Consider the following 27,776-nt stretch of genomic DNA (forward strand, 5'->3'; position numbering starts at 1 on the left):
GGTATAGCCAGCGGTTGACGTGCTAAGTTTTACTCCATTTCCCACGACAAGTAATTACATAGTACTCGTCTCATAATACAAAGGGATACATCATAGTTAGGTAAAATTTCTCAATCGACCTACCAAAATCTAATATTATACGAAAAGAGAAGAGTTATGTCAACTTTTATCATCTCTATCTCGTTTATATGCACTGTTAGCACCGGAAAAGTCAAAAAAAAAAAAAATTGTTTGTAGATATTTAGTTTCAATCTCTTTATGAATATTTTTTGTCGAATAAATCAATAATTCCTTAAGCTTGCCACTAAATTTTATTTATACACTCGAATTACAACTTCTTTTGAGCACTTGAATCACACGATAAATTATGTGATCTTATACGAATTAACTTCAATAAGCCGTAAAACCTCAAAATATGTCTGCGACCATGTTTACAAGCACCGATTACATAAATAAATTAATCACTTAAAATATGTCACATTCTTTAATTATACAGATTAACCTGCGTAAGCCGTAAAACCTCAAACTTATTCCAATTTAGGCTGATATATATAATTAAATGATATAACATATTTTAAGTGATTAACTTATCTATATAATAAGCGATTGATAACACGCACAAAAACTTTTACAATATTTGAGTCGAAAGTGTCTAATATAAACATTTTATCAACAATTCAAGTGCTCGGATAATGTCGAAATAAAATTCACTGGAAAAGTTTAAAAGATTGTCGTATATTCCACCTTTTTTTTTGTCATATAAGAAATCATAAATTTTTAAAACTTTTTATGTAATTTTGAATATGTAAACTTTATTTCGACAAATGCGGACTATATTATACTACTAATTCCATAACTTTTACGTTCACTTTAAAATATACTGACTCTCTGTAGATAAGCTAAATTGCTGAAATAATAGTTGAATGTAAATGGAGTTGGACGCTAGTAAAATCCCCCACTCTTTGCGCAATCTCTGAATCATTTTTCTTAAAAGAAATTGTCAGCCGCCCCCTCTTAATTTTTTTCCCTTTGTTTTCTCGCGTACCACATTGGAATTAAGCTGTCTTCAACGTTGGAAACACGTTTGTCCAACAACCCACTTGCTTAATCAAACGCCAGGAAATTTTCTCCATACGGCAGTTACCCTTAACCTAAAAACATGCATCCACTGACAGTAAACCTTTCCCAACGTTATTTCAAGTTTAAACACAAAAACAGATTTAGTCCCAGAAAAGAACAGATAAGAGCATAAAAGAAAAAACTTGATATGAGACCATGGATGATAACTTCAAAGAACAGATAAGAGCATAAAAGTAATAACTTGATCTGACAGCAGGGATGGCAACTTCTCAGTGAACCCCATAAACCATTTTTATACATCATTGACATATTATAAGAAGAGTACAGACATATATCAACCACCATAAGACAACTATATGGCCACGACAAACAACCTTGATTACAACAATTACTATATATTGCATTCTTTAGCAGTACATCATACTTAACCAGAAAGCACAAAACTCCACATTGACACCCACACCCGCACCCGCACCCATGTGTATACACAAAAGATATTTTATTTCCTAACTTTCACTTCACCATTTGTTTATGTACATTGTTGTTTGGTTGCACTGGTTTAATGACTGCACTACCAACTCTAAGGTTACAAAGCAAAGCATCACGTCCGGTTAGAAGGATTTGAAAGAACTTATCTGCCTCCTTTGCTAGGAGATCTAGTCCTTCCGAAAGTTTTTCTGTTTTTGCAGTCAGATCTGAAGTTAGAAGTTCCAATTGTTCTGTGTCAATAGGATCTATTCCATCCTGTATGATTGGGTATAAATTCTTCACGCTAACATCCACCGCTTCAAGCTCCTTCAGTGCTGTGAACTTTCCTCCAGAATATATGCTCCTAATCTCTCCACTAATAAAATCACGAAGATCAACAAAAGCATCTGTCCACAAGCAAGTCTCATGAACCTGCAGATCCTTCAATTTCGCCGCAGAACCTGAAAATGCGACAGCGAAGATGCTACATATGAAAACAGTTACAACCCTAACCCCATACATTCCGTGCATCAGAACTTTCCCTTTCGCAGAATTCTTGATCTTGGGTAGGTCCAGTGATTCAGTGAGGCTGTCCAAGATGGCAAAGCAATTCTCCAGTCTCTGGTTCTTCGAATTAATATGCTGCTTCCATCCATCCAACGAAGAACGAGCCTTCATGAACTGTGTTGAGGAGCCATCCAGGTTGTGCAAGCTGCACTTAAGATAGAGGTGGCCTTGGCTAACCCTCGAAATCTCAGAGCTGTAGGCAACGCACATATCCAGCATTTTCAAACTATTGTCCAAGTAGACAGCAATCCACTTCTCATCCCAGTCAGATACAGGAAGCTCGAGATCAGTAATAAGAGTTTTCACATCTGTATGAATTGCACAAAGCGTGCTTATTGCTTGTTTCATCCATGATAGGCTAAGGATATCTTCCATGTCTCCAGGCTTAAGACTCTTAAGCCTCCCTGCTAGTGTCTCCTCGAATGAATTCAACAGAGCAAGAAGCTTGGGAGACAAGTATGAGCCCTTGGGTAATATCATTTTGAAAGGATTTCCAAATCGGAGATAAGGGCGGTGTGGTTCCTGTGGTAGACTCATCTTAATATAGATAAACTGCAGAGAAACAGAGGAAAAGACACTATCAGTAAAATGTAAATTCAGCATACAAAGTTTTAGTTTTCCCCCCAGAAACCACCCATACACTTAAGGAAGCTTCCCCATGTATGCAATTCACTCATGACAACGGCCGGCAAACTATGCAATTACCAATATACACCAAACGGTAAATACTACTTGACAATCAAGCTTGAAAGAACCAAAAAGATGCATGCCGCAACTCGAAAAGAAAAACGATTGCTAAACAAGAGAGAAGCTGCATACCACAGCCACACCAAGCATATCCACTGGATGTGTCTGGTAGTAACAGGTAAAGCCCGAAGGCTGTTCCTGTCACTGTTAGGGGAGGAGATGCCAACCACCTCTCCTCTTTACGAACACGGGCCACAGCCAGACCCAGCAGATCCACTCAACCATGATAATAAAACCACGTTATTCTGTCTTCTTGGAAATCTACTTTAAAAAATTAAAGGGAAAACAAGTACAACCAGCTTTAGTACCTTAGCACTTGTAACTGGATAGCAACCAAATCAAACATTTACCCAAGTTATAGAAGTTGGAGAGTTTATAATGAAACAAAAAAAGGGTCAACTCACGCATCTTAATTTACAAAAAAGGTCACCTCTCCAATCTTGGTAAAGAAACTCAAATAGTCAAATTCATACACCTCCAAAAGAAAATAACATATATCCTATCAAGCACCCACTTATTAAAGAATAATAAATTCCGTTCATCAAAATTTATTACAACTACGATCAGATCTAACTAATCTCTGCTTGAGAACCTCAATACTTACCTTAGATCCTCACAAAACAAGAAAAATCACAATAATCTAGTCAAAATCAAAGCTTTCAGCACAGATCTCCCCATAGATCTAAAACCAACTCAAAATCAAAACTTTTTTAAGCACACAAATATAAAAATCAAAATAATCTTGTCAAAATCAAAGCTTTTATCACAGATCTATCCATAGATCTAAAACCAACTCATAATCCAAGCTTTTAAGCACACAAATATACACAGATCTATATAAAAAAAAAAAATTGAAACTCATGCTTCTAGCTCAGGTACATCAATAGATCTCAAGCAACTAAAAATACATTCTTTTCACAAAAAAAAATACATAGATCTAACCCAGATAAAACTAAATTAAAGCAAATAAACCATCAATTACATGGTAAACACATACCAGATAGACGGATTAATTCAAATCCGGGGATAATCCAAAACGGTCAACGCCTATTATCTCAAAGCTGTATCAAAAATTTGAGTCAAACCTTAAAAGTTGTTTACACAGACACATATGATTTGTGAGAGATAATAATTGTGGTACCTGTGATATAATAATAATAAGAGTAGAGAGACGAAACGGTAAAGAGAAGATGCCGTGGAAAGTTCGCGATACGCGTCGTATATGGAGAGAGACGATTAGGTTTGGTATTATTTATGGGGGTAGTAACGTCATTTACCTATTTGGCCGTTCGATTTTCCATTATCCCCACGTGTGTGTCACAATCCAGTGGCCAACTTCTTTTCTTTTATTTCGGGGGAAACTTAATTGGAGTGTAGACTCATGGGGCCCTCCACCTTCAGTTAGGTCCCAGGTAGAAAAAGAACAAAAAAGGAAAACTCCTAGATAAGTTTAAAAAGAATAAAACAGCACAAGAAATATCATTTTTTAAATTAATTAAATAAATAATAAATAATAATAATAATAAGTTTTATGTGAAAAAATCATGCTATGCATATATTGAGACGATAACAATTGATTTTCTCTATTCTAAAAATATCAAAGGTTATTATTCCACCACTTCTCACTCTCAAAACACTTACAAAAAAAAAAATGCATAAAATTTACCTAGTCAAACGATCTTCTCAAATATTTATCATTACATTTATCCGAAAATCGTTTTTACCTTTGTTGGAAGACTAATGCCCACCTGCGTTGAGCCGTTAATCACTATAATTTCATATTAGCTGCTATATTATTCTTGTAATTAAATTAAAAGGCAATTTTTTTTTTGTAAAATTAGATTGTTTTAGCTTTGGAACATCAATGTAGGAGATTGCTATTGACGCTCTGAGAAAGATTGGTGATGAAGTTGTATTGATAAAGTTCTAAACGATGTGGAAATTCAACTTGTTGGTACATCTGATCATGTTTGAGTTTTATTTAGGCTGATTTCAAGGTTAAGAAGGTTATTGAGCTTTGGGGATAGAGACTTGGTTGTTGGAGGTTCTGAGTGTTAAAGAAGATGGTGATGCCGCCACCAGTATAGTAACCTTGTTCTTAAAGTTGAGGGACAAATCTGGATCACTTCTCACCGTTCAAGAGCATATATTATTAATGACCATAATTTATGAGTACACGTTATCACGTCACTTTATTACGGTAAATACTTACTCACACCGGGTGTTTACACCAAATAAATGTAACTTATTGTGGTTAAGTGAATACATGCATTAATTAATCATGGTTAAGTGATTTAATGAAATGAATACATACATTAATTAATCATGGTTAAGTGATAGTTATTTATATTCATACACATGTCATGCATCTATTAGTTTGGTATAAACGCCCATAAATTTGTATCATTTATTACATCAATTGATTACTTCAGTTTATCATTATTCAGTAATAAATTGATATAATTTGAGGCAAACGTCAAATACAAGTAAATCTACCAATCTAAGATGTTTGAGATATTCACTTATATAAAACTGAGATATTTTGTTGGTACATAAACTAGGCTTGTTGGCACAGTTGATCATTAAACTTACCATTCTAAAATATCTCAACTTTGCTTGGTATAGAATTGAACAAAATATCTCAAATTTTAATTGCGAAATTGTGAGAAAGCGTATAGAAGATTGGACACGACAAGAATCGCACGGTTAATATTTTGCTGATTTCAGCCGACAGCCCATTCTTAATTTGTTGAGATCGTCATTTCATCACATTACTCTCCAGTTGGCTTTTACTTCTCCGTACGGATTTCTCTATACATGCCCCACTTATTTTATTTTTTGGCAATCTTTGTAAAATTTTCTAATTTCTAATCTTATTAAAAGGCCCTAATTGGTGCTGCTTTTAAGGTTTTGCACTTTTAGTATTTTAAGGCAGCAAGCAATGGATGAGGTTTTGACCAATGGTCACAAGCAAAGGACGCGTAACAACTTTGCTTAATTTTTTTAAGAATTCAAAGGGTGCAAGATGTCTTGCAGATTAAGTGAAAGTGATGGTAATGTGTTTGAAAATTAATTTATGTCTATTTAAAATATAAACAATTAGTACAACTTCCTATTGCTCTATGATCCATCCATCTACCAAGGAACCTTTCCATTCATGTTATTCTTTTTTAAAAAATTACACTTTTTGTATGTCATACTATACTATTTGCATGTACAGACGAGGTTGGGAGATTACAAATCAAATGAAGTAATTTTAAATTTACAAAGTAGAAGATGACTATAAGTTGTCAACATAAAAGGAGAAAAATACAAAGATATGTAACCCTACTTTTTTTTCAACCAAAATCCAAAATCTCGATGACATTGGAAACTTAAAATAACCACTTTAGCAAATATAATGGTAAGGCTTACATTGTTAGGAGAACTTGTATATATTATAGCAATATATATATCAGTTGCCAAAAAAAAAAAAAAAAAAAACTTAATTTTGATTAATTAATATGTCTCGCTTCATTTTATCACTTAACCATAGTAAAGTAGTATAATTGGGCAAGCTAAACATTTGGCCAGTCGGTCAAGAAACAATTACATTTGCTAGCCAACTATACAAAAAAATATATACTATTATGTATAAAATATGTATATTTCATATATATGTTATACATAGTATACAAAATATACATTTGCTAGTAAGCAGGCCAATTTCGGTTACGTGCTCGAACAGAGCTCGGAGCCAAAATGGGTTTTTTTTGCATACATTGAACAAAAATGGTATGCTTTTTTTTTTATAGACCCAAATGGGCAGTTCGTGATACAATCCACGAAATAGGGCGATTTTTTTTTTATTTCGTGAATTAAATGAAGAAATTGATTTATTGTTTTTTTTTCTTTGCATTTCGATCAATTCACGAAATGCCTTCTTTTTTTATTTATTTTTTATTTCCTGAATAAAAAAGAAAGTAATTTGTATTTATTTTTTTTTGCATTTCGTGACACAAATCACGAAATAGGTTTTTTGTTTTTTTTGTTTTTTTGCAATTCATGAAATAAACGAAAGGAACAATTTTTTTTTTGGCATTTCGTTGCATGATTCACGAAATGGCCCTTTTTTTTTTTTTTTTATTTCGTGAATTAATGAAGAAATTGATTTATTATTTTTTGTTCTTTGCATTTCGTGTATCAATTCACGAAATGCCTTTTTTTTTTATTTCTTGAATAAAAAAGAAAATAATTTGTATTTTTTTTTTTTTTTGCATTTCGTGACACAAATCACGAAATAGGTTTTTTTTTTTTTTTTTTTGCAATTCATGAAATAAATGAAAGAAACAATTTATTTTTTTTGACATTTCGTTGCATGATTCACGAAATGGCCCTTTTTTTTTTTTTTTTTTTTTTGCAATTCTTGAAATTAAAGAACGAAACTGTTTTTTTTTTTTTTTTTGCATTTCGTTGCCCAATTCACGAAATAGCCTTTTTTGTTTTTTTGTTTTTTGCATTTCGTGACACAATTCACGAAATAGCCTCTTTTTTTTTTAATTTCGTGAATATTAATTAACTTAATTTTTTTTTAGCATTTCGTGAAATAGTCAACGAAATGGGTGGTTTTTTTTTGTATTTCTTGAATAAAAAAAAATAGGAAATTATAAAAAAAAAATTGCATTTCGTGTATTAAAAAACGAAATAGGATAATTTTTTTTATTGAAATTGGAATATATATATATATATATATTTTATTTTATTTTTTTTGCTTTTCGTGTATTAATGAACAAAATAGGTTTATTTTTTTTGTATTTCGTGTATTAATGAAGGAAACTTATTTGTTTTTTTTTTTGTTTTTGCATTTCGTAATCTAATGAACGAAATAGGTTTTTTTTTTTTTTTTGTATTTCGTGAATAAAAAAACGAAATAGGAATGCATATATATATATATATATATATATATATATATATATTTCATTCATATAACAATGAAATATGATGAATATATATATATATTTTCGTATTTCATTTATATAAAAACGAAATAGGAAAATAATTTTTTTTCTTTTATATACCAACGAAATGTTTTGTTACATTTTGCACGTATATAACGAACCCCCCCCCCCCCCCCCCCCCCCTCCCCTTAGAATCTTGGCAGAAGCATTGTACACTTATTTAATTTTGTCCAATCATTATTGCATACGTTAAGAAGAAGCTAAAAAGGAAGCTAGTTAGTAGCTTTCAATTCATTTAGAATCTTGGCAGAAGCATTGTACACTTATTTAATTTTGTCCAAACATTATTGCATACGTTAAGAGGAAGCTAAAAAGGAAGCTAGTTAGTAGCTTTCAATTCATTTAGAATCTTGGCAGAAGCATTGTACACTTATTTAATTTTGTCCAAACATTATTGCATACGTTAAGAGGAAGCTAAAAAGGAAGCTAGTTAGTAGCTTTCAATTCATTTAGAATCTTGGCAGAAGCATTGTACACTTATTTAATTTTCTCAGCATTATTGCATACGTTAAGAGGAAGCTAAAAAGGAAGCTAGTTAGTAGCTTTCAATTCATTTAGAATCTTGGCAGAAGCATTGTACACTTATTTAATTTTCTCAGCATTATTGCATACATTAAGAAGAAGCTAAAAAGGAAGCTAGTTAGTAGCTTTCAATTCATTTAGAATCTTGGCAGAAGCTACACTTATCTTTTCCATTGTTGCATACTTTAAGAATCATTGTTGTTATATATCTTTTATATTTCGTTGCATACTTTGCGAAATGCAGGGACAATTTTCTTAGCATGGAGAAGTCAAATCCCAATTTTTTTTACATGGATTCCTCGGTCTTGGCTGTTGAAAGAGCTAACATTTTCTTACAATTGCATTCATCCAATTTATAAATAATCGGAGTATTTCAACCAAAAAAATATAAACTTTCAACCAATATTCATCGTATTCGATTATCTATATCTCAATCGAACTAACTTCATTAATGTCTAAAAAACCTTTTTTCAGCGGATGGTTTAAAAAAAAAACATAAAGGAGAGGAAATCGCTCACTCGATAATGAAGATGGATGAGATGGAGAGGAAGATGAAGATGAATACGATAGCATTTCGCATAAAATACAAATTGAAATAACATTGAAAACTGAAAAGGTACAAATACAATACTTAACTAGCCAACATAACAATAGAAAATGCTTATGGAAAATCATCTTCATCAGACATTTCGCAGTCTGAGTTCCAATAAAGGGTAACTATTAACCCCAATCTGTGTCCCTCCAAACGCAACCATCGCAAACGCATCCTATTATTTTCTTCGCGAATGCGGTTCAATGCAACATTCAGTTCTTGGGGTGATGTGAGCGGCATGCCTACTGCACGGCGTTTTGGACGGTGCAGGCCACGACTTCTTAAATCGGTCTCAATATTATGAGCTTCATCCAGGCGATAGTTCCATTCTCTCCTCATTTTGCTAATGTATTGTTTATTGTAGCGCTCGCTCGGATTAAGCGAGTACTCAAATTCACGTTCCAAAACCCATTTCCTACCCATTGACTCAAAAATGTCACCTGGGTGATATGTCATTGGGCCGCGTTGCCAGAAGAATGGATTCCACGATGACATTTTAAAAGAGTTTTTTTTAGCGTGGTGAGATGAATAAGGTACTATGGAAGACTATTTATACAAAAATACATGGTGCAGAAAGGTCTAAACCCCACATTCAATTTTCGTATTTATTAAAAAAACAATTCATATAGAAGTCTAATTAGTCAGAAATACACCATAATTCATATTGACGGAATATATGTCGCTATAATAAGTCATATATAGTCATAGATACACAATAAATTTTCAAAATAAGTTGTTAAAGCTCCTCATGCATCCCTACGTGTGCATCTTTTCCTTCCACCAGTGCCACATTGTGTTGGCCGGCGATCCCTACGAGATCTGCGCGGAGGAACCCCCTCATGCATCCCTTCCGCACCCTATAAATATCATACAAAAATAAAAGTTACTTTTTAATGCGACACTTAAATTATATATATAAAAATTTAAATTCAAAACGAACCTGTGCCTCTAAGTCCTGAACATCTGGCGTAGGTGCATATGCATCATTAAAACTGAGCCTCCTTCCATCACAGGGAAAATTAGCTGGAGGTCGAGATGAGGTACTAGTCTGAGGAACTTGGAAAAGGAGGTTGTCCAAAGCCTGTTGGCTCCAAGGTTGTGAGGAAGGTCTAAATGGGGTGAAACCTTGTGGAGTGACCATATTAGATGGGTCGGAAAATTCCATCGACGGATAATATGGGCTAGATAAATTCGTATGTGGGTCATGTGGACTGGATGGGTGATGTGGGGTGGGTAAATGCGTAGGTGGATGAGAGGAAGCAGTCATAGATGGGCCGACATTACAACAGAATGCATGAGCCGGGTCTGGGTGTGGCTCTAGATCGTCAACTTGATCGTCATCAATAAGCTGGTGCGCCACCTGACCTCGATCCCGTGGGTTACCAGCACGACGTACATTTGCACGATCCCGACGACCAGTTGGCAACTTAGGCGGTGCCTCATAAACTGCTAGTGGTACATAATCAGGATCAAATGTCAACCTCGTCCCCATTGCAGCAGCATTCAAAGACTCAGTTGACATGTTAATAAACCTTTGCATCAATGCATTCATACCCTGAGAATCTGAAGGCCACTCTAACGGACTTTCCTGAACACTGTAAGCCAAATGTCTAACTCCATGAATTCCACGAGCCTACAAAAAAATATATAACAAACAGTGACGTAAGAAAGCCACTGATTGGCAAAAAGAAATTAATGTGTATCATATACGATATAGTTATTACTATTACTATAATATTTAATACATATGATACACATGTATTTGCATGTAAATCGGTTCCAAATCCTTCATATGATGATTTAGTTAGAAAATATAATTAAATTACTTTCATAATCATGGTCAATTTATTATTATACAATCTTTTTGCTAAATAACAAAAGAGATAAAGTATAAAAATCGAAGCACCTAGGTTAAGATTTTCATGGTAAATTTGCCTGAATACTGGCATTGGATGAGTGTAGTAAGTCAAATTCTTAGACTATTTTTCAAGATATATAAATTAGTACTACCAGTAATTTTGTTTCTACTCAAATGTTAGAAAAATATATAGTACATCATTAACTGTCTATTTAACTTGACATGCACCAAAAGTTACGTATCAGTGCTTCATGCCTCCCTGCGAGGTGTTGGTATCCCCTATCCACGGTACGTTCTGGATTTCCTATCAAGGTGCGGGAGTACCTCCGGTACCATTTAAAATATTCAGAATCCGGTCCGGGAGCTACAGTAGTATATGGAGCTTCAACTATTAGTTCCCGACGGCGTTCCCACAAATATTCAGCTTCCTCAAATTTTTGCCACATCTCCTGACTTATCTTAAATCGCTTGTCCAGTGAAAAATGAAATGGTTTATGTGGGGGGATTGGTCCCGGAACAAACAGCTCCTTACCAAATTGTCTGTTGACCCGACCCGACCCGCCATGTGCCACTCTCGGTAGATCCCACAAATGAGTGGCAACTGCACCGTCGAAATGTCTTGACCACGTCGGCACCACTCCGGAAGTCCTTCATTGATGGCCTGTGTATAAAGCTCCCACACAAACTACGATAGCAAAAATATTATACAGTCATTTATAATTTATATTACAAATTATAAATTTTGTCATTACAACAAACATCCATTATGCATTTTCAGTTAAGTAAAGATTAGAACATTCAAGCAATTTCCTTCCTTCTAAATACACAAAATTTCATCATTTCCAAACCATGCAAATGAAGAATAAAAAATACTCAATAGTAGAAAGCGTATCATGATCAAATCCTTGTTAGGAGTACTTTCTTTTTTATTCAGTTCCAAAGCATAACAAGAACAGACTAACTTGAAAATTCCATAATGAATTTTGATGGAAATAAAAACAAAATAAAATACTTTAGTAACCTTCTAGCCATTAAAACAAACCTAGACAAAATACTAATTATGCTAAAAGAATAAATGAGATCTAAAAAATATCACAACAAGTAGCAAGTTGTAGCAAATTAGCTATAACAAATTAAAATAAAATTAACCCATTATCATAGTACGATTAAGCAAAAAATGAACAAATCTATAAAAACTCTATTGTTGTTGTTATATTTTTCACATTTCTTATCAAAAAAATTTAAAAGGAAAAATACCTGATCATCAGTTAGGTTGTCTAAAATATCCCTACAAACTACTAGCACAGCTCGTGCCTCGCTTTCACGAACTCCACGACGAGTCCACTTCTGCGCAAATACAATATCTCGTTCGTTTACTCTTGGGGGACGAAGTAATGGCTGCATCGAGATTATTCGCTCTCAAGCCCAAACCTGTATAAGTAAATTTAACTATATAAATATTTTTTGAATTAAATAAAATAACCCGAAAATACACATGAAAATTGTGTTGTTATGGTTGGGTTCCGATAATGCGCTAATATTGTTGTGCAAGCTATTCGACAATATTATAATTTTTAATGATTTATTATACAAATTATAACACTAGGAAATCTAAAATATTATTTAAAAGATAGCAGAGAAGTTGACTATTTAAACGTGTATCAAGCAATACTTTAAAATTGTTAGCGTGACAACTCAAGGAAATATGGTTAGCTGACATTTAGAATTATACACAAATATTAATAATCCAGATTGCATTATATATAGTGGTACATTTAGTGTTTATAATAAAGCTCGACTTTCGATTCCTAATTTCATTTTTCAAAATTTGGGTAATGGTGGTTATAAGAATGTTGCTTCATCTCTTATTTCTACTGAAGTAGAGCAATATATTATTGAAATTCACGTACCTGTAACAAAGCAATAAATCCACAAACATCACGGCTATTGGCCATCGAAGCACGGCATAAACAACTGTACAAGTATGATAATACTGCTGCTCCCCAAGCTTTCTCGCCTATTGCATCAAGGTCTACTATGTCAAGCAAAAAGTGTAAACTAAGCTTTGAACCACTATTATCAGGGAATATATTGCCACCAATCAACCAAAGCAGGTACAACCTGACCCTCTTTTGTACCTCAGCCTCATCAGTGTGTTCATCAATAATATCATTATTGGCAATCAAGGTTTCCAAATGATTAGATAATTGTGTTATTACCAACATGCTATTACCTATAATTGATTCTTCTCCGGGCAACCAACCAGTAAGGTCGTACATCGATTCCCGCCACCTTGATTTAGTTATATCTTTAACATTTCTCTGCACCAACGGGTGGCCATCCACGGGAATGCCATATAACACCTCGACATCCTGCAGTGTGATAGTACATTCGCCAGTCCGCATATGAAATGTATGCGTCTCTGGACGCCATCTCTCAATAAGTGTAGTGATGATTCCTTCATCATACTGCACATTACCTACTGCTAAAACTCCCCCAAATCCACACCTCTCAAAGTAATTAAGGATGCGATTATGTAAAGGGTATTGCCTCACGTGATTCCAGAATTCATGATCCGCACGACGTATAGTTAAACACGCGTTCTTTCCAGTCAATGTTCCATCCCACACAACCTGGGATCGATGCTCATGCTGGAGTATTAATAAATCATAGTTTTCTGGACCTGGATGTACAGTGACTTTGGGGCGATCCATATCTATAACATTGCAACACCAAGCCACTGCTATTAGAATAATAGACAACACATTACAGAATTGTTTACTATATATTCAATAGGAAAGTCAATAGAGGTCAATCTATAAGATATATTATCACGTGAGAAAAGAAAAAAAAATTAATAAGAGTACAACTGTCAAAAAATAATTGCAGTTCCCTATGTGGTGAACGAAATGTAATTAAACTTTTGGTTAAGCTCATAATTAATTGTCATAATAGTATTCATCTTACATATAACTACTTCTTTTCTATTTAAAATAAAGCATATGACTGGAGAGAGGATGCAAGGAAAATATATTTTTTTTTAACGGATCGAAATAGTATTTCGTCAGTTATCCAACGAAATACCCATTTTGGTATTAAAAAAAAAAAAGGACATGCTATTTTTGTCTATTAGCTTAAAAAACAACTCCAACTTCCTCACAGTTTCTTGATCTTCTACTTTTAATTTGAAAATTAAAAATGCTTCATGCTTATTAACAGAAAATAATCTCCAACGACTATTCACAATTTGAACATAGAAAATGACCCAACAAATGATACAAATATCTTTATGTTATATTTAACAATCTTACTTTCCTCACAATTTTTTCATCTTTTTTTTAACTGTTGTTCTATGAAAATGACTAACTAAAAGAACATTTTATAATATAAATTTATACCTTTTTAATCAGTAGCTTCAACGATTTTTTAAGTATTTTAATTGTAGTTCGTTAACCAATAAACTCTACTAACATTTTTTAAAAGCTTTTTTTAATTGAAGCAACGACTGAAATTACCAACTATTGATTAATTAAACTTGTAACTTTTGTTTTCTTTATTACAGTCTACTACACTAAGTATAACATATAAATAAATCAAAAATATAAATGTGAACTAATTTATAATGACTAAATCAAAAAATATATGTAAAAACTTATAAAATTAATAAATTACCTCAATTTGAAGAAGATTATGGAGCAAAAGTTGAGAAATCCTTGTGATAGGATTAGTAGAAGAAGAAGAAAAGAATCAAGAACGGAAGAAGAGAAAGAATGGAGGTAGAGGAAGAACGGAAAATGGAGAAGGGAGAATGGAGAATGGATGTAGTCCGATTATTTATAAATTGGATGAATGCAATTGTAAGAAAATGTTAGCTCTTTCAACTGTCAGGACCAAGGAATCCGTGTAAAGAAAATTGGGATTTGACTTGCCCATGCTAAAAAAATTATCCCTGCATTTCGCAAAGTATGCAACGAAATATAAAAGATATATAACAACAATGATTCTTAAAGTGTACAATAAACCTACTAAATAGCTTCCTTTTTAGCTTCTTCTGAAGAATGCAATAATGCTTGGAGATAATTCTTAAAGTGTACAATAAACCTACTAAATAGCTTCCTTTTTAGCTTCTTCTGAAGGATGCAATAATGCTTGGAGATAATTCTTAAAGTGTACAATAAACCTACTAAATAGCTTCCTTTTTAGCTTCTTCTGAAGGATGCAATAATGCTTGGACATAATTCTTAAAGTTGTACAATGCTTCTGTCAAGATTCTTAAAATAAATTGAAACCTACTAAATAGCTTCCTTTTTATCTTCTTCTGAACGGATGCAATAATGCTTGGAGAAAATTAAATATAACAACAATGCTTCTGCCAAGATTCTTAAAATGAATTGAAAGCTACTAACTAGCTTCCTTTTTAGCTTCTTCTGAACGGATGCAATAATGCTTGGAGAAAATTAAATATAACAACAATGCTTCTGCCAAGATTCTTAAAATGAATTGAAAGCTACTAACTAGCTTCCTTTTTAGCTTCTGACTTGTCTAATTATTTAGATTTGCATTTCGCAAAGTATGTAACGAAATATAAAAGCTTGGAAAAAGAGCTTCTGACAAGATTCTTAAAAAAAAATGGATTTGACTTGTCCATGTAAAAAGAAAAGAACTAATTTCCAAGTAAAAAAAAAAATTGAAAGCTATTGACTAGCTTCTGACATTTTTTTATCCTTGCATTTCGCAAGGTTAGCATCATCATATAAAAAACTTAAATTTGACAAGTCCATGACGAAAAGTTATTTATAAACTTGGATTACTCCAATTTTTTATTTTACATTTTCGGTGCATGTGCAACGAAATGCAACAAAATTTACATTATAAATAACTCTAACCGGTCATTGTTATCTTCAGGTGAGCGTTTACAAGCAAGAGCCATTTTTTTTTATTTTGCATTTCGCAAATTATCCAAAATCTTCGACTGAGACTTAAAAATCCATTTACTATCCAAAAAATGTCGAACAAAAAAAAGAACACTCCTGGAAGCTCTTCCTCACCTTTTGCTTGGGCATTCCCGGAAAACAGAAATGATAGCTCCAGTTCAGAGTCACCCACCAGCGACTGGGGAACATGGGATCCATATGATTTTGAGATGGACATGTACAACCCGCACATGCTTGACGAACGAGAGGATGATTTTTGGATGCTGAAAAAATCAGATCCATGTGAGTACCACTGCGGATTACGCCGTGAATGGGAGCATAGGTACCATGAGTCAAATATGCTCATGAATGAGCTTGAGCAACTGGGGGCACCCAAGCCACGTCGATTCTCTGTGTGGATGGAACACAGGGATATGGTAGAATATGAGATAGCTGTGAAACAAATTTGAAAGGAGAATAATAGGATGTTGGTGAGACGTTGTAGGTACTATATCCTTAAGCTCGCTGAAGAACAAGCTGCAGCAACAAATCGAACGCTAACAGAACATGAAAGAGCAAGTGTTTTAGCACACGAACTTTACAAAATCGGATGATGACATGCCTAACGAACTCCCTTATACCAACTATGTTATGTTTTTTAATTTTCAATTATATTGTAATTTTATGTTCATTCAATAAAGTGTTGTGTAAGTTCTATCCAACAATAACTGTTAAATTAAAGACAAAATTAAACTCTACAATACGAACCGTTTATATTTTAAAGTAAGGACGACAACATATTATTGAAGGACGACAACATATTATTGAAGATTACATAAGATAACAAAGATTACAAAAAATAACAATAACATAGAACTCATGAAAAAACTTAACAGTAAACAAGCAACAATAACTGCTGAGTACGATTGGGACAACGATTTTTGTTATGACCGGTTTGCCTGCAAGTTCCACACCTCCTAGCCATGCGACCAGGAGCAATATCCATTTCATTCCTCCTTCTAGTTGTTCTCTGGGCTCCAGAAGTTCGCTCGTATGCAGTGTTTGCAATTAAATAGAAGGGACTTGCAGGCCAATATGCCTCATCACCCAAGGGAGAAAACTTTTCACTGTATGTTTGCTTGTAATACCTACAACTGTAGTACTTGCTAACATAGTCCTTAGGCTGAATTTTACGGATCCGACAAAATTTAATTGCATGGGAACATGGCATGTGGTAGTTTTTCCATTTCCCACACGAACATTTTTTTCCATTGTCAGAGACTTTATGGACATTTCCACCCTTACCTTCGTGTGCAAATGTTAGAATCTCAAAGACCCCAGTCACAATGTTATAGTTCATCATATCAGTGTGCATAGCGGCCCTATCCCAATATTCATGGAACTTTTTATCAACACTGGGCGGCCAAGTCTTCTTATTTACCATTAGCAGAGCAGCAAGGGCGCTTCTTTTAACAAAATGATCAATAAGATTTTTAAAGGTCAAGCGAACCATGGCAGTAACAGGCAATCCACGGGCTTTCTTCAATAAACCGTTGTAAAACTCAGAGACATTTGTCGTCATAGCCCCCCCCCCCCCCCCCCCCCCCCCACCTATAACCACCGTCCTTATACAATGTCCATTTTTCCTTCGGAAGCTCGCTTAACCACATATGCGCTGCAGGTGACAAAGTTTTAATTTGTTGCATCCTCATTTGGTATTTCTTCTTCTGGTGCTCTGTAGCAGCCAACCACATTAGCTTCTCAAGATCAGAGTTAAGAAACTTTTTGTTAAAGTTGCTTTTTAAATGTCGAACACAAAATCTATGATGTGTGGTGGGTGGCTGTAACCATTCATGTGTCATTACACATTGCAAGATCCCTTGGTGACGGTCAGAAATTAGTCCAATGCCTTTTCTATGACAAACAACATGTCTCCATAATAAACTGAGAAACCAAGTCCATGACTCATAGCTCTCACGTGCTACTATAGCATATGCAAGTGGAAAAATATTTCCGTTTGCATCAATGCTAACAGCAATCAACAATTTCATCTCATACTTACCATAGACATGGGTGCCATCTATTGAGATGACCGGCCTGCAACTTTTGAATCCATCGATACTTGGTTTAAAGACCCAGAAAAGATACTTGAAGATGTGTTCGCCTTGCATTGTAGTTGACTCGTGTGTCCACTCAACAATAGTGCCCGGATTGAAATGTTCTAGTGCAGCCATGTATCGAGGCAATGCCCTAAAAGAACCTTCGAAATCACCATACACCATCTCAAAAGCTTTCTTACGCCCTTTTTGCGCTTTTCTATAACTAGGAGTATAGTGATGGATGCCTTTTATAGTTTCCTGAACAAACTTAATACTGATTTGTGCATTGATCATAACATATGGTATCAACGAAGTAGCAATCATGTTGCTATTCAAATTGAAATGATCCTCTGTATAATCATCCGTATCACAATTATGTGGCTCAATCATTTTTCCTGCTTTCCACATACCACTTCCGATCAACGAAAAACGGATCATCCAACTACAACCTTCTTCATGCCGCTTGCAAATAACCTTCCAAAACGTACCTTTGGCTTGATCTGTTTTATATTTTTTTTTGTGAGCTATATTATAGAGCCTCACTGCACCTTTCATTTGCTTCTTGCTGTGAAATAACATACCTATTTGCATGTCGAAGAAAAAATATCAACTCCTAATTACACCAATTAAAATCACAAAATTCAAAAATAATATATTATTACAAAAATTAGTCGCACGAAACTAACCTGATTTGATAACTTTAGGATTACTAGAATTCCAAAGTGCAGCCCGAACAGACCCATTATCTCTCATGTATGCAAAATCTTCCGGTTCTACTTCTTCTGTATTATCCAAATATGGGATCACATTTGAATGATAATTATCACTAACATTACTGGGGGCCGCAACATCTTCATCAGAATCGTCACCGTCAGCAGACGATTGATCATCGTCCGTCTCGTCATGATCTAATGGACTATCGCTATCCAACTCATTTATTATATCATTAGCTAAATCGTTATTGCTCACAATTTGTGTGAGTTGAGTCAACGTTGGGTTATCTTCAAAATCGTTATGCCTATAAATAAGAAAAATTCATAGAATTTACGAGTCAAATACAATTATACAATCCATGAATAAAGTGAATAAAATATGATTATATTTACCTATCACTGTCCAATTCACTTGGACCAGGATGTGAAGGGTGTCGTACATTACAATTTAAATTATGCAACTGCGTAGTAGCATTATTTGGTCCTCCCGTCTCACGATTCTGTCCACTCCAATCAAAGTTATGATCATGCGTTGAAGCCATACCATCATACTGTGTACCATAATTAGTTGTATCATTTGACTGACTACCAAATCCTACAATTGTTTGTTGTTGAACTACACCCCTTGAAAAATCAATATTCAAACTTGGGAGATAGGTAGTACCTCCAAAATCGAACTCATTGTCGGTCGGTACTTCAACCTGGGTAGAGCGTTGAACTGTAGCATACATGTCAAGCGCCGCTATGCATATGTGATTTTTAAAAATCTCAGGACAACGAAGAAATGACGATAAAGATTCATCGTCCGTAATTGGCATCTCACCATAAATTGGTGAACCATCGGCTGTAAATGAACTTGGACATCGTCCGGTTATAACCACCGATAGTTCAGGATCATTTACGAACATTTTACTCCTTAAGACGCGTTGCAGACGATCATATTTTAGGGAAATTGGAAACCTTTGCCCTATTTGAGGACCACGGTTGTATCTAACTGAACCAGCTTCATACACAACTTCACCACCCCAAAATAAATACACTTTAACATGAGTTTTCGTCATATTTTATGAAATATATGAGGGAAAAAATAAAAGTTGAAGGATATGAAACAGATAAGAGAAAACAATAGATGAAAGATATGAGATGGATAAAAGAAAATTGAAAGACTAAGGATATACCATAAGTAAAGATAGGACAATATTTATAAATGAAGAAAGGTAAAAAATTTCGCAAATTAAGTCACGAAATGTAAAAGATATTATTTTGACAAGTATTCAATGCTCGTCTGAAACTGATTGAACCAACAGAAATGAAACAAAAAAATAAAATTAAAACCATAGCGATATGGAGAGCAGAAAAACGGTAAAAAAACGGGGGGGGGGGGGGGGAGGTTTCGTTATATACCTGCGAAATGGAACAAAACATTTCGTTGGTATATAAACGAAAAAAAAATATTATTTTCCTATTTCGTTTTTATATAAATGAAATACAAAAAAATAAATATATATTCATCCTATTTCATTGGTATATGAATGAAATATATATATATATATATATATATATATATATATATATATATATATGTATGTATGTATGTATTCCTATTTTAAAATTATTTTCCTATTTCGTTTTGTAATACACGAAATGCAAAAAAAAAAAAAAAAAAAAAAATATATATATATATATATATATATATAATTTCCTATTTCATTTTTTTATTCACGAAATACAAAAAAAAAACAATTTCTTTTATTAGATTACGAAATGCAAAAAACAAAAAAAACAAATCAGTTTCCTTCATTAATACACGAAATACAAAAAAAAAAAAAAAAAACCTATTTCGTTCATTAATACACGAAATGCAAAAAAAAAAAAAAAAAAAAATATATATATATATATATATATTTTCTAATTTCCTTTTTATATGAACAAAATAAAAAAAAATTTATCCTATTTCGTTTTTTAATACACGAAATGCAAAAAAAAAAATATAATTTCCTATTTATTTTTTTATTCAAGAAATAAAAAAAATAAAAACACCCATTTCGTTGACTATTTCACGAAATGCTAAAAAATAAAAAAAAAACAAAAAAAAACAGGTAAGTTAATTAATATTCACGAAATAAAAAAAAAAAGGCTATTTCGTGAATTGTGTCACGAAATGCAAAAAAAAAAAACAAACAAAAAAGGCTATTTCGTGAATTGGGCAACGAAATGAAAAAAAAAATGAATTAAAAAAAAAAAGCCATTTCGTGAATCATGCAACGAAATGCCAAAAAAAAATTAACCTATTTCGTGATTTTTGTCACAAAATGCAAAAAAAAAATAAAAAAAAATATATAAATCACTTTCTTTTTTATTCAGGAAATAAAAAAAAAAAAACAAAAAAGGTTATTTCGTGAATTGATACACGAAATGCAAAAAAAAAAAAAAAAAAAAAAACAGTTTCGTTCTTTAATTTGAAGAATTGCAAAAAAAAAAAAAAAAAAAGGGCCATTTCGTGAATCATGCAACGAAATGCCAAAAAAAATAAAATTGTTTCTTTCATTTATTTCATGAATTGCAAAAAAAAAAACCTATTTCGTGATTTGTGTCACGAAATGCAAAAAAAAATAAAAAAATTACAAATTACTTTCTTTTTTATTCAGGAAATAAAAAATAAAAAAAGAAGGCATTTCGTGAATTGATACACGAAATGCAAAAAAAAAACAGTTTCGTTCTTTAATTTGAAGAATTGCAAAAAAAAAACAAAAAAGGGTCATTTCGTGAATCATGCAACGAAATGCCAAAAATAAATAAATTGTTCCTTTAGTTTATTTCATGAATTGCAAAAAAAAAAAAAAAAAAAAAACCTATTTCGTGATTTGTGTCACGAAATGCAAAAAAAATATACAAATTACTTTCTTTTTTATTCAGGAAATAAATAAATAAAAAAAAAAGGCATTTCGTGAATTGATACACGAAATGCAAAGAAAAAAAATAATAAATCAATTTTTCGTGGATTGTATCACGAACTGCCCATTTGGGTCTATAAAAAAAAAAAGCATACCATTTTTGTTCAATGTATGCAAAAAAAACCCATTTTGACTCCGAGCTCTGCTCGAACACGTCAAGTCCTTTGACCCCGCAATATTTTTCTGTGGGCTAAATTAGCATCGCATTTAATCTTGAATAGCCTCAGTTGGCAAGTATGATTTGGCCAAAAAGGGATAGTTGGGCCTCCAACCTTATATTGGGCCAGATTTCACCATCAGATTTGGCAATCTGGTCCTTACTTGCCAAATTAACGAAGGGTGTGTTTGTTATGAAGGAAATCATACCACCTTTTCCATGTTCGACTGATCAAAAGTTTTGGAAAATATTTTTTCTACGAAAAAAAATTCCTTAAAAATGAGAAAAATAACTTCTGTAATGAAAGTAGGAAAAACATGTACCGTAAGTGGCATTCCCATTGATTGTGTCTTTCCCACCCTCCAACACACCTCATCTTCACCCCCACTCCCTAGCCCCCATCCCCACCCCCCCCCCCCCCCAACCTTCCATACCATTTGACTAGATTATATACGAGTGTTTTTAGGATAATATCTTTTGCTTACACATAACGAACACAAAAAAATAAGTACGAAACTCACTTATTTTCCTGAAAAACATTTTCCTCCGTACTGAACACACGCACCATATGTACTGAGATTGTTCGGGAGACATGGTCCAAGCTTTCTTTCCGTCTTCTTTTCTGCCAGGGGTAGATGCCTTAGATTATACTCTGAGCCTAATATAATGTTTCCAAAGAAACAAGTAACCAGAAAAAACACAAAAACAATAACTATAAACAGATGCAGCATAAAATGGGAGGAAGTGAGGAACAAAAGGCCCCTCAAATTTATCTATCAAAACATCGTAGTAGAATAGCGTAATAAAAGCATCACATGAATGCACACTAACTTCCAACAGCAAGAAGCAATCTTGCTGCAAATTCATAAATGTCTCTTCCCCAGCCCAGACCTGCTCCATTCATTACTCTATTCTTGCTCTAACAAGCAACCAACCCCATAGGACAAAAATATGTCTTAAATAATCACCAGAAAGTATTAAAAGCCAATCTCAATTTGCAATAACAATATAGTAGCAAAAATCTGACATGCAGATTCCATTCCATAATGTCCTTCCCATACCACCATACTTAATTCTCGCATACAATAACATTTCACAAGAATAAAGAGACGAGCCTATTATTCATCGAGTTTCAAACACATGCCTCCTCGGAGATTTCTCGGTTATAGAAAATGGGTTACAATAGAGCCAAGATAGATAACACTTGAACATGTCAAGAAAACACATGGACTTTGTAAATGGTAAAAGCTGTATCATCAACTAATGATAGTGAGCATGTTAGCCCTAATGATTCCTAGTTGCCAGCTCTACACCACCAAATCACTTCAACGTGTCATTTTCTAATACTGTGAATTGACATGTTCATGCACTGAAATCAAGAACAAACAAATGGCCCCATGCCCTATATAGAACATGCCAAGACACAGATCAAAGCAATTAAAAAGAGTAACTAGAAGCCAATAAGGGGTTCCCAAATGAGCTTTGATCCAGCAAAATTAGCTGTCAAAGGAAAAAACAGGGTCCACTAGTTATAAAAGTACACTGAAGGAATCCTTATCCTTAAGAATAGTAATGGCTGGCCAGTGGGCCTCTGGTATACACCTGTTTAGCAATCAGGCCAGAGTTTTATTAAATGGACTGAGACAACCAAACAGAAAAATACACGAGGGGAAATTGAAATATGTGACTTCTATTAAAGAAAAATTAAATAATGAGGATGAAAATTATAAGTGCACTTCAGTATGTGAACAACAAACCCTAAATGACCTAAACAAGAAAATTGCAAGGGGAAAAAAGAATAGTATAGAAAAAGTAATACGCAGGTTAGTGAAAAAGAATTACACAAAGTACAGAAAGGAATTGCATAAGCATTTAAATACATAAATATTGATCATATATTTCAATTATAATTTTATCTCCAACTAGCCGGCAAATTATGGTTTCTACTACTGTCTCCTTCACTAGTTTCCAATGCTCCTTCACCATATTGTTTTCTGGATAACTTGGGACCAGCTTGGTTGTCTTGCTTGTAGTCATGGTGGGAGTTAGACGATTCTCTTTCTCTCCCAACACGACGTTCCTACAGATTGTAGAAAGGGACAGATTAACAGATGAACATAAGATAGACTTAAGGAATGCCAACGCAACAAAATCCTGATTGTTAATTTTTTTGAAAAAATGAACTTGGTACATACATCACGAACCAGCAGGTCATCTGCCTCTAGCATGTGGATAATGTGTCCCATTTTAGGCCTCTTTTGAGCATCAGGATCAACACACCGAAGAGCAACCAAAAGGGCACGCTTGAGTGTTTTTGAAGAAGGCATTTCAGGCAACTTAGGATCAACCACTTCCTCAGATTTTCGATTCCCAACCATCATTTTTAACCACTCCACCAAATTAGTCTGCCATTGTATTCCAAATGTTAGTTATATGAAACAGCAGTTACTCAGTGATATAATGATATTCATAAATTGATAAAAGGATGGGAAAAACTTACCTCGCCTTGTGGTCTACCATAATCAACAGGAGTCCTCCCAGTAATTATCTCCATGATAAGTATTCCAAAGCTATAAACGTCACTCTTCTCATTAAGCATGCCAGTACAAGCATATTCTGGTGCAACATAGCTGGTACAGAAATAATGTGTTAAGTAATAGCTTCACTTAACGACAATCACTAGATTGATCCTATAGAAGAATCCCAATTCACAGTTCAAAAAGGATCAAAAGCAACAAAGGAGGAACTCACTGACCCAAATGTTCCCATTACACGAGTTGTCACATAACTCCTCTCTGCATTGAGGAGTTTAGCAAGCCCAAAGTCTGACAGCTTTGTATGCCATTGGCGGTCCAGGAGTATGTTGCTGGATTTTACATCTCGATGAACAACTTTAGGTTCCAGACCTTCGTGAAGATAGGCTAAACTGCAGCATACATAGAAAACTAGCAGTTAAGTTATGTTTTAAAACCTTGGTATGTACAAGAAGTTTCTGAGTACAGTACGTACGCCTTCGCTGTTCCCACTATTACAGTCATTCTGATATCCCATGTTAAAGGACTAACATCCCCAACATCTCCGTGAAGCCATTGCTCCAAAGTTCCGTTATCTACATACTCATAGACAAGCATCCTAAAGAGCAGAAAGACACTCTCAGTCTGTTGACCCTTCAAAGCAAACTACAATTCAGACTTCAAATTATAGAGTTGAAATCAGTACCTGTAAGCTCCTTCAACACAGTAACCAAGCAGCCTCACGAGATTCTTGTGTCTTACACGCCCAATAGCTTCCACCTCCACTTTAAACTCTTTCTCTGCTTGACCCCTGAGATTGTTGATTCCATTTAAACTTTCACTAAATTATTTATCCAGATAAGTGCTCCTATCATGAGCTAAAGACTAGAAAGATGTGACAATGCTGTTGACAAATAAGATTAGTATCTTCAGTTTTAGTTGGAAGGCTCAAAAGTTCTCCAAACACACAAAAAAAGGGAAGGTTCCACCTGTCAAAGAGAATGTGGTAAAAGCATTAAACGAGAACGTTGCGTTCAACTATAATCTGTTTCTTCCTAAATTTAACAATGTTAATTCAGAAGAACCAAGAAACGAATAAGTACTTCCGTTTACAATGGTAGGGGGATTGAATTGAGTACACATGAAGAAATCACAATTGTTAACAGGATCAACAATCTAAGCGCCATTAATCGCATGTAAGTTGAAGACACTATTTAGAATTTTAGCAAAGCCAAATGGGAAACAAGCAAATCAAAAAAAGAAAGTCAGCAAAGACTGAAAGAGATCTTTGTATAATAAAAACATGCATTAATGGTTTTTACCTGTTATTCAAGAGATTTTTTACAGCTACTCTGGTACCATCAGCCAATACACCTTGATACACAATCCCATACCCACCTTCTCCTATCACATTCTCATCAGACAAGCAATTAGTGGCAGCCTCGAGCTCTCTTAATGTATACCACCTTCCCCACCCTAAATGTGACACTTCTGGCAATTGCCCACTATTCCCTAACGAACCCGTTTCAGCCCCACTAGTCGCCCTACTCTCACCACTTGATGCCCCAGGCATCTTGTCTGAATACACCACTCTGTGCTCCACTTTCCCCATATCTATCTGTATTTCTGGCACTGCCTGATACATAAAGATAATACCAATCAAGTTTCAGTTTTTAACAAAACTTAAGATTCCTTATTGAAGATAATCTAAAATAACAAAATTTTCATCCTTTTTCCATAAAATGCAAAATTCCCAATTCAGAAAATCTCAAAAGCTGTCAAAGATTACATTTTTTTCTACATACCACAAAACTCCCAATTCCAAAAAGATTTTAGCTATCAATTAATTACTATAATTTTTCAAAGAAAATGTAAATTTAACCATATATCAATCTTAAAAACAAGCTAAAAGACCTCATTGAAATAGTAAATAAATAAGAAAACCACTGTAACTGAACATTCAAAGCAAAAAATTTGGGATCATAATAAAAAGAAAATTCAAAATTCCCAGTTGAAAACAATCTAAGGAACCAAAGTTTACATCTTTTCATTAAAACGCAAAATTCTCAGTTCAAAGAGTCCCTAATTTATAACATTAGTTTCAGCATAAAGCAAAAATCTCAAGTTGAAAAATCTCGAAACTATCAAAGATCAAATTTATGTCCATAAATAAAGCAAAACTCCCAATTCAGAAAAGCTCTAAGCTATCAAAAGATGACATTTTTCCAATGATAACAACCTAAAAACTAGCTAAAAGACCTTATTGAAACATTAATCAATATGAATGATAACTTGTTTTTTTGAATTCACCTGAGGGACAATGGGCCTGTGATCTTGGGCTGGATCATGATGAACAATCTCTTGGATTTCCTTAGATACAACAGGTGTCATCTCACCATTGACATGGCGGTGGAGTTTGCCTTTTCCGGTGGTATTGCGGCGGCGAGAGGCGGTGATACACAATGATAGTAGAAAGAGTATGAGAACAAATACAACTCCACAAAAGATCCCAATTACTACCCCAAGTTTCAATCCAAAAATAGAAGTGGTTTTCGATAACTCATTGTTCACAAACACTGCATCGTATATAGACATCTTACTCAGTAATCAAAATCACCTCACTGCATGTGTATATTCCAATTTTCAATCACTTCTAATTCACACTAGTATTTGAATATTTTATTCTGTGATGAGTAAAAGTTAACAAAAGGGAAGATTCAATGAGTATAGTTTTTTGAATGTTTAAGCACAATGGGGGTTTTCCGGCAACTTTTGGGTGATATATGCTTGGATTCTTGATTTTCCGGTGAGATTCTGGTCGGATTCTTGATTTTCCGGCGAGATATGCTGTCGGATTCTTGGTTTTCCGGTGAGTATAGAGAAAGAGAAGTGAGAAGAGACAGGAGAGTGCGTGAGAATCTCTCCCTTTTTCTCTTTTTTTGTTTTTTTCAGCCAGCCTAGCAACTAGTAATATTGTCTGTTTTTCTTGGGTAGCAGTATGGCTGATTGTTATATTAGCCCCCTTAGGTTTAAGAAACTTCTAATTTAGTGTCTTACTTTTTGAAAAATGTCGTTTTCTCTCTACCCCTTTTCAAGAAAAAAGTGTTCCATCTGGGTTTTTCCAAAGTCTCTGAATCCGTCTCTTTGAAAGGATAAATCACTCACCTAAAGTGATCCTTCAAAATGAAGTTAGGGAAAGTTTGGTATAAGTACAAGTTATACATGAATTAGTTATGTATGTAATGTATAATGCAGATATTAGTAAGGGAAAAGGGTCAAAAATGCCCTTGTACTTTGGGAAAAAGGCTAAAAATACCCTCCGTTACAACTAAATAAAAAATGCATATGGGTTACCCGCTTCTGTGCCTAGTGGCTCCAGATGTATATAGAAATGATGTTGAATTTTATACCATGGTTAATTCTTCCTATAGCCAACCAAAGCAACCTTTAACTCCGCCTGTATGAACTCGTTCACATTGTCGATCTCAAATTCGAATAAAGGAGTAGGATTGCCGATGGTCAGTAGGAAAAAACTTCCCTACCCCATAAAGGTAGGGGTAATTGCATACACCTTATCCTTTCCAGACCCTCTGAAT

General features: G+C 34.0%; 2 protein-coding genes and 1 pseudogene across 5 annotated transcripts; all 3 read right to left on the reverse strand.

Moving 5' to 3' along the window:
* Positions 1-1,346: 1,346 nt before the first annotated feature.
* On the reverse strand, positions 1,347-4,085 carry LOC132645547 (protein BPS1, chloroplastic-like). Of its 3 annotated transcripts, XM_060362567.1 has the most exons (3): positions 4,004-4,085; positions 3,860-3,923; positions 1,347-2,667 (listed from the first exon to the last, which is right to left on the reverse strand). In XM_060362567.1, exon 3 carries the CDS (start codon positions 2,650-2,652, stop codon positions 1,594-1,596), a length of 1,059 nt encoding a protein of 352 aa, XP_060218550.1. In that variant the 5' UTR covers positions 2,653-2,667; positions 3,860-3,923; positions 4,004-4,085; the 3' UTR covers positions 1,347-1,593. The 3 variants fall into 3 exon arrangements, with proteins under 3 accessions (XP_060218550.1, XP_060218551.1, XP_060218549.1); XM_060362568.1 differs by lacking the exon at positions 3,860-3,923 and having other exon boundaries at positions 4,004-4,027; XM_060362566.1 differs by lacking the exons at positions 3,860-3,923; positions 4,004-4,085 and adding an exon at positions 2,935-3,804.
* Positions 2,900-3,051, reverse strand: LOC132601025 (U6atac minor spliceosomal RNA; annotated as a pseudogene).
* A 19,253-nt stretch (positions 4,086-23,338) lies between the features above and the next one.
* Positions 23,339-27,154, reverse strand: LOC132645548 (probable serine/threonine-protein kinase At1g01540). Of its 2 annotated transcripts, none has more exons than XM_060362570.1 (8): positions 26,491-27,154; positions 25,503-25,816; positions 24,887-24,991; positions 24,677-24,799; positions 24,423-24,593; positions 24,168-24,297; positions 23,872-24,072; positions 23,339-23,747 (listed from the first exon to the last, which is right to left on the reverse strand). In XM_060362570.1, the coding sequence occupies exons 1-8, from the start codon at positions 26,773-26,775 to the stop codon at positions 23,580-23,582; spliced, it is 1,497 nt and encodes a 498-aa protein (XP_060218553.1). In that variant the 5' UTR covers positions 26,776-27,154; the 3' UTR covers positions 23,339-23,579. The 2 variants fall into 2 exon arrangements, with proteins under 2 accessions (XP_060218553.1, XP_060218552.1); XM_060362569.1 differs by having other exon boundaries at positions 23,863-24,072; positions 26,491-27,153.
* Positions 27,155-27,776: the final 622 nt, after the last annotated feature.

Source organism: Lycium barbarum, chromosome 6, assembly GCF_019175385.1.
Source record: "Lycium barbarum isolate Lr01 chromosome 6, ASM1917538v2, whole genome shotgun sequence".
NCBI lineage: Eukaryota > Viridiplantae > Streptophyta > Magnoliopsida > Solanales > Solanaceae > Lycium > Lycium barbarum.

What these genes read in the sequence shown, in the direction of transcription:
- LOC132645548 (XM_060362569.1), bottom strand. Translation starts at nt 26,775, where the DNA reads ATGTCTATATACGATGCAGTGTTTGTGAACAATGAGTTATCGAAAACC. An exon ending in ATAGTGGGAACAGCGAAGGC is followed by an intron (nt 24,594 to 24,676) that starts GTACGTACTGTA and finishes TGTATGCTGCAG; the next exon opens with TTTAGCCTATCTTCACGAAG. An exon ending in CGTGTAATGGGAACATTTGG is followed by an intron (nt 24,298 to 24,422) that starts GTCAGTGAGTTC and finishes TTTCTGTACCAG; the next exon opens with CTATGTTGCACCAGAATATG.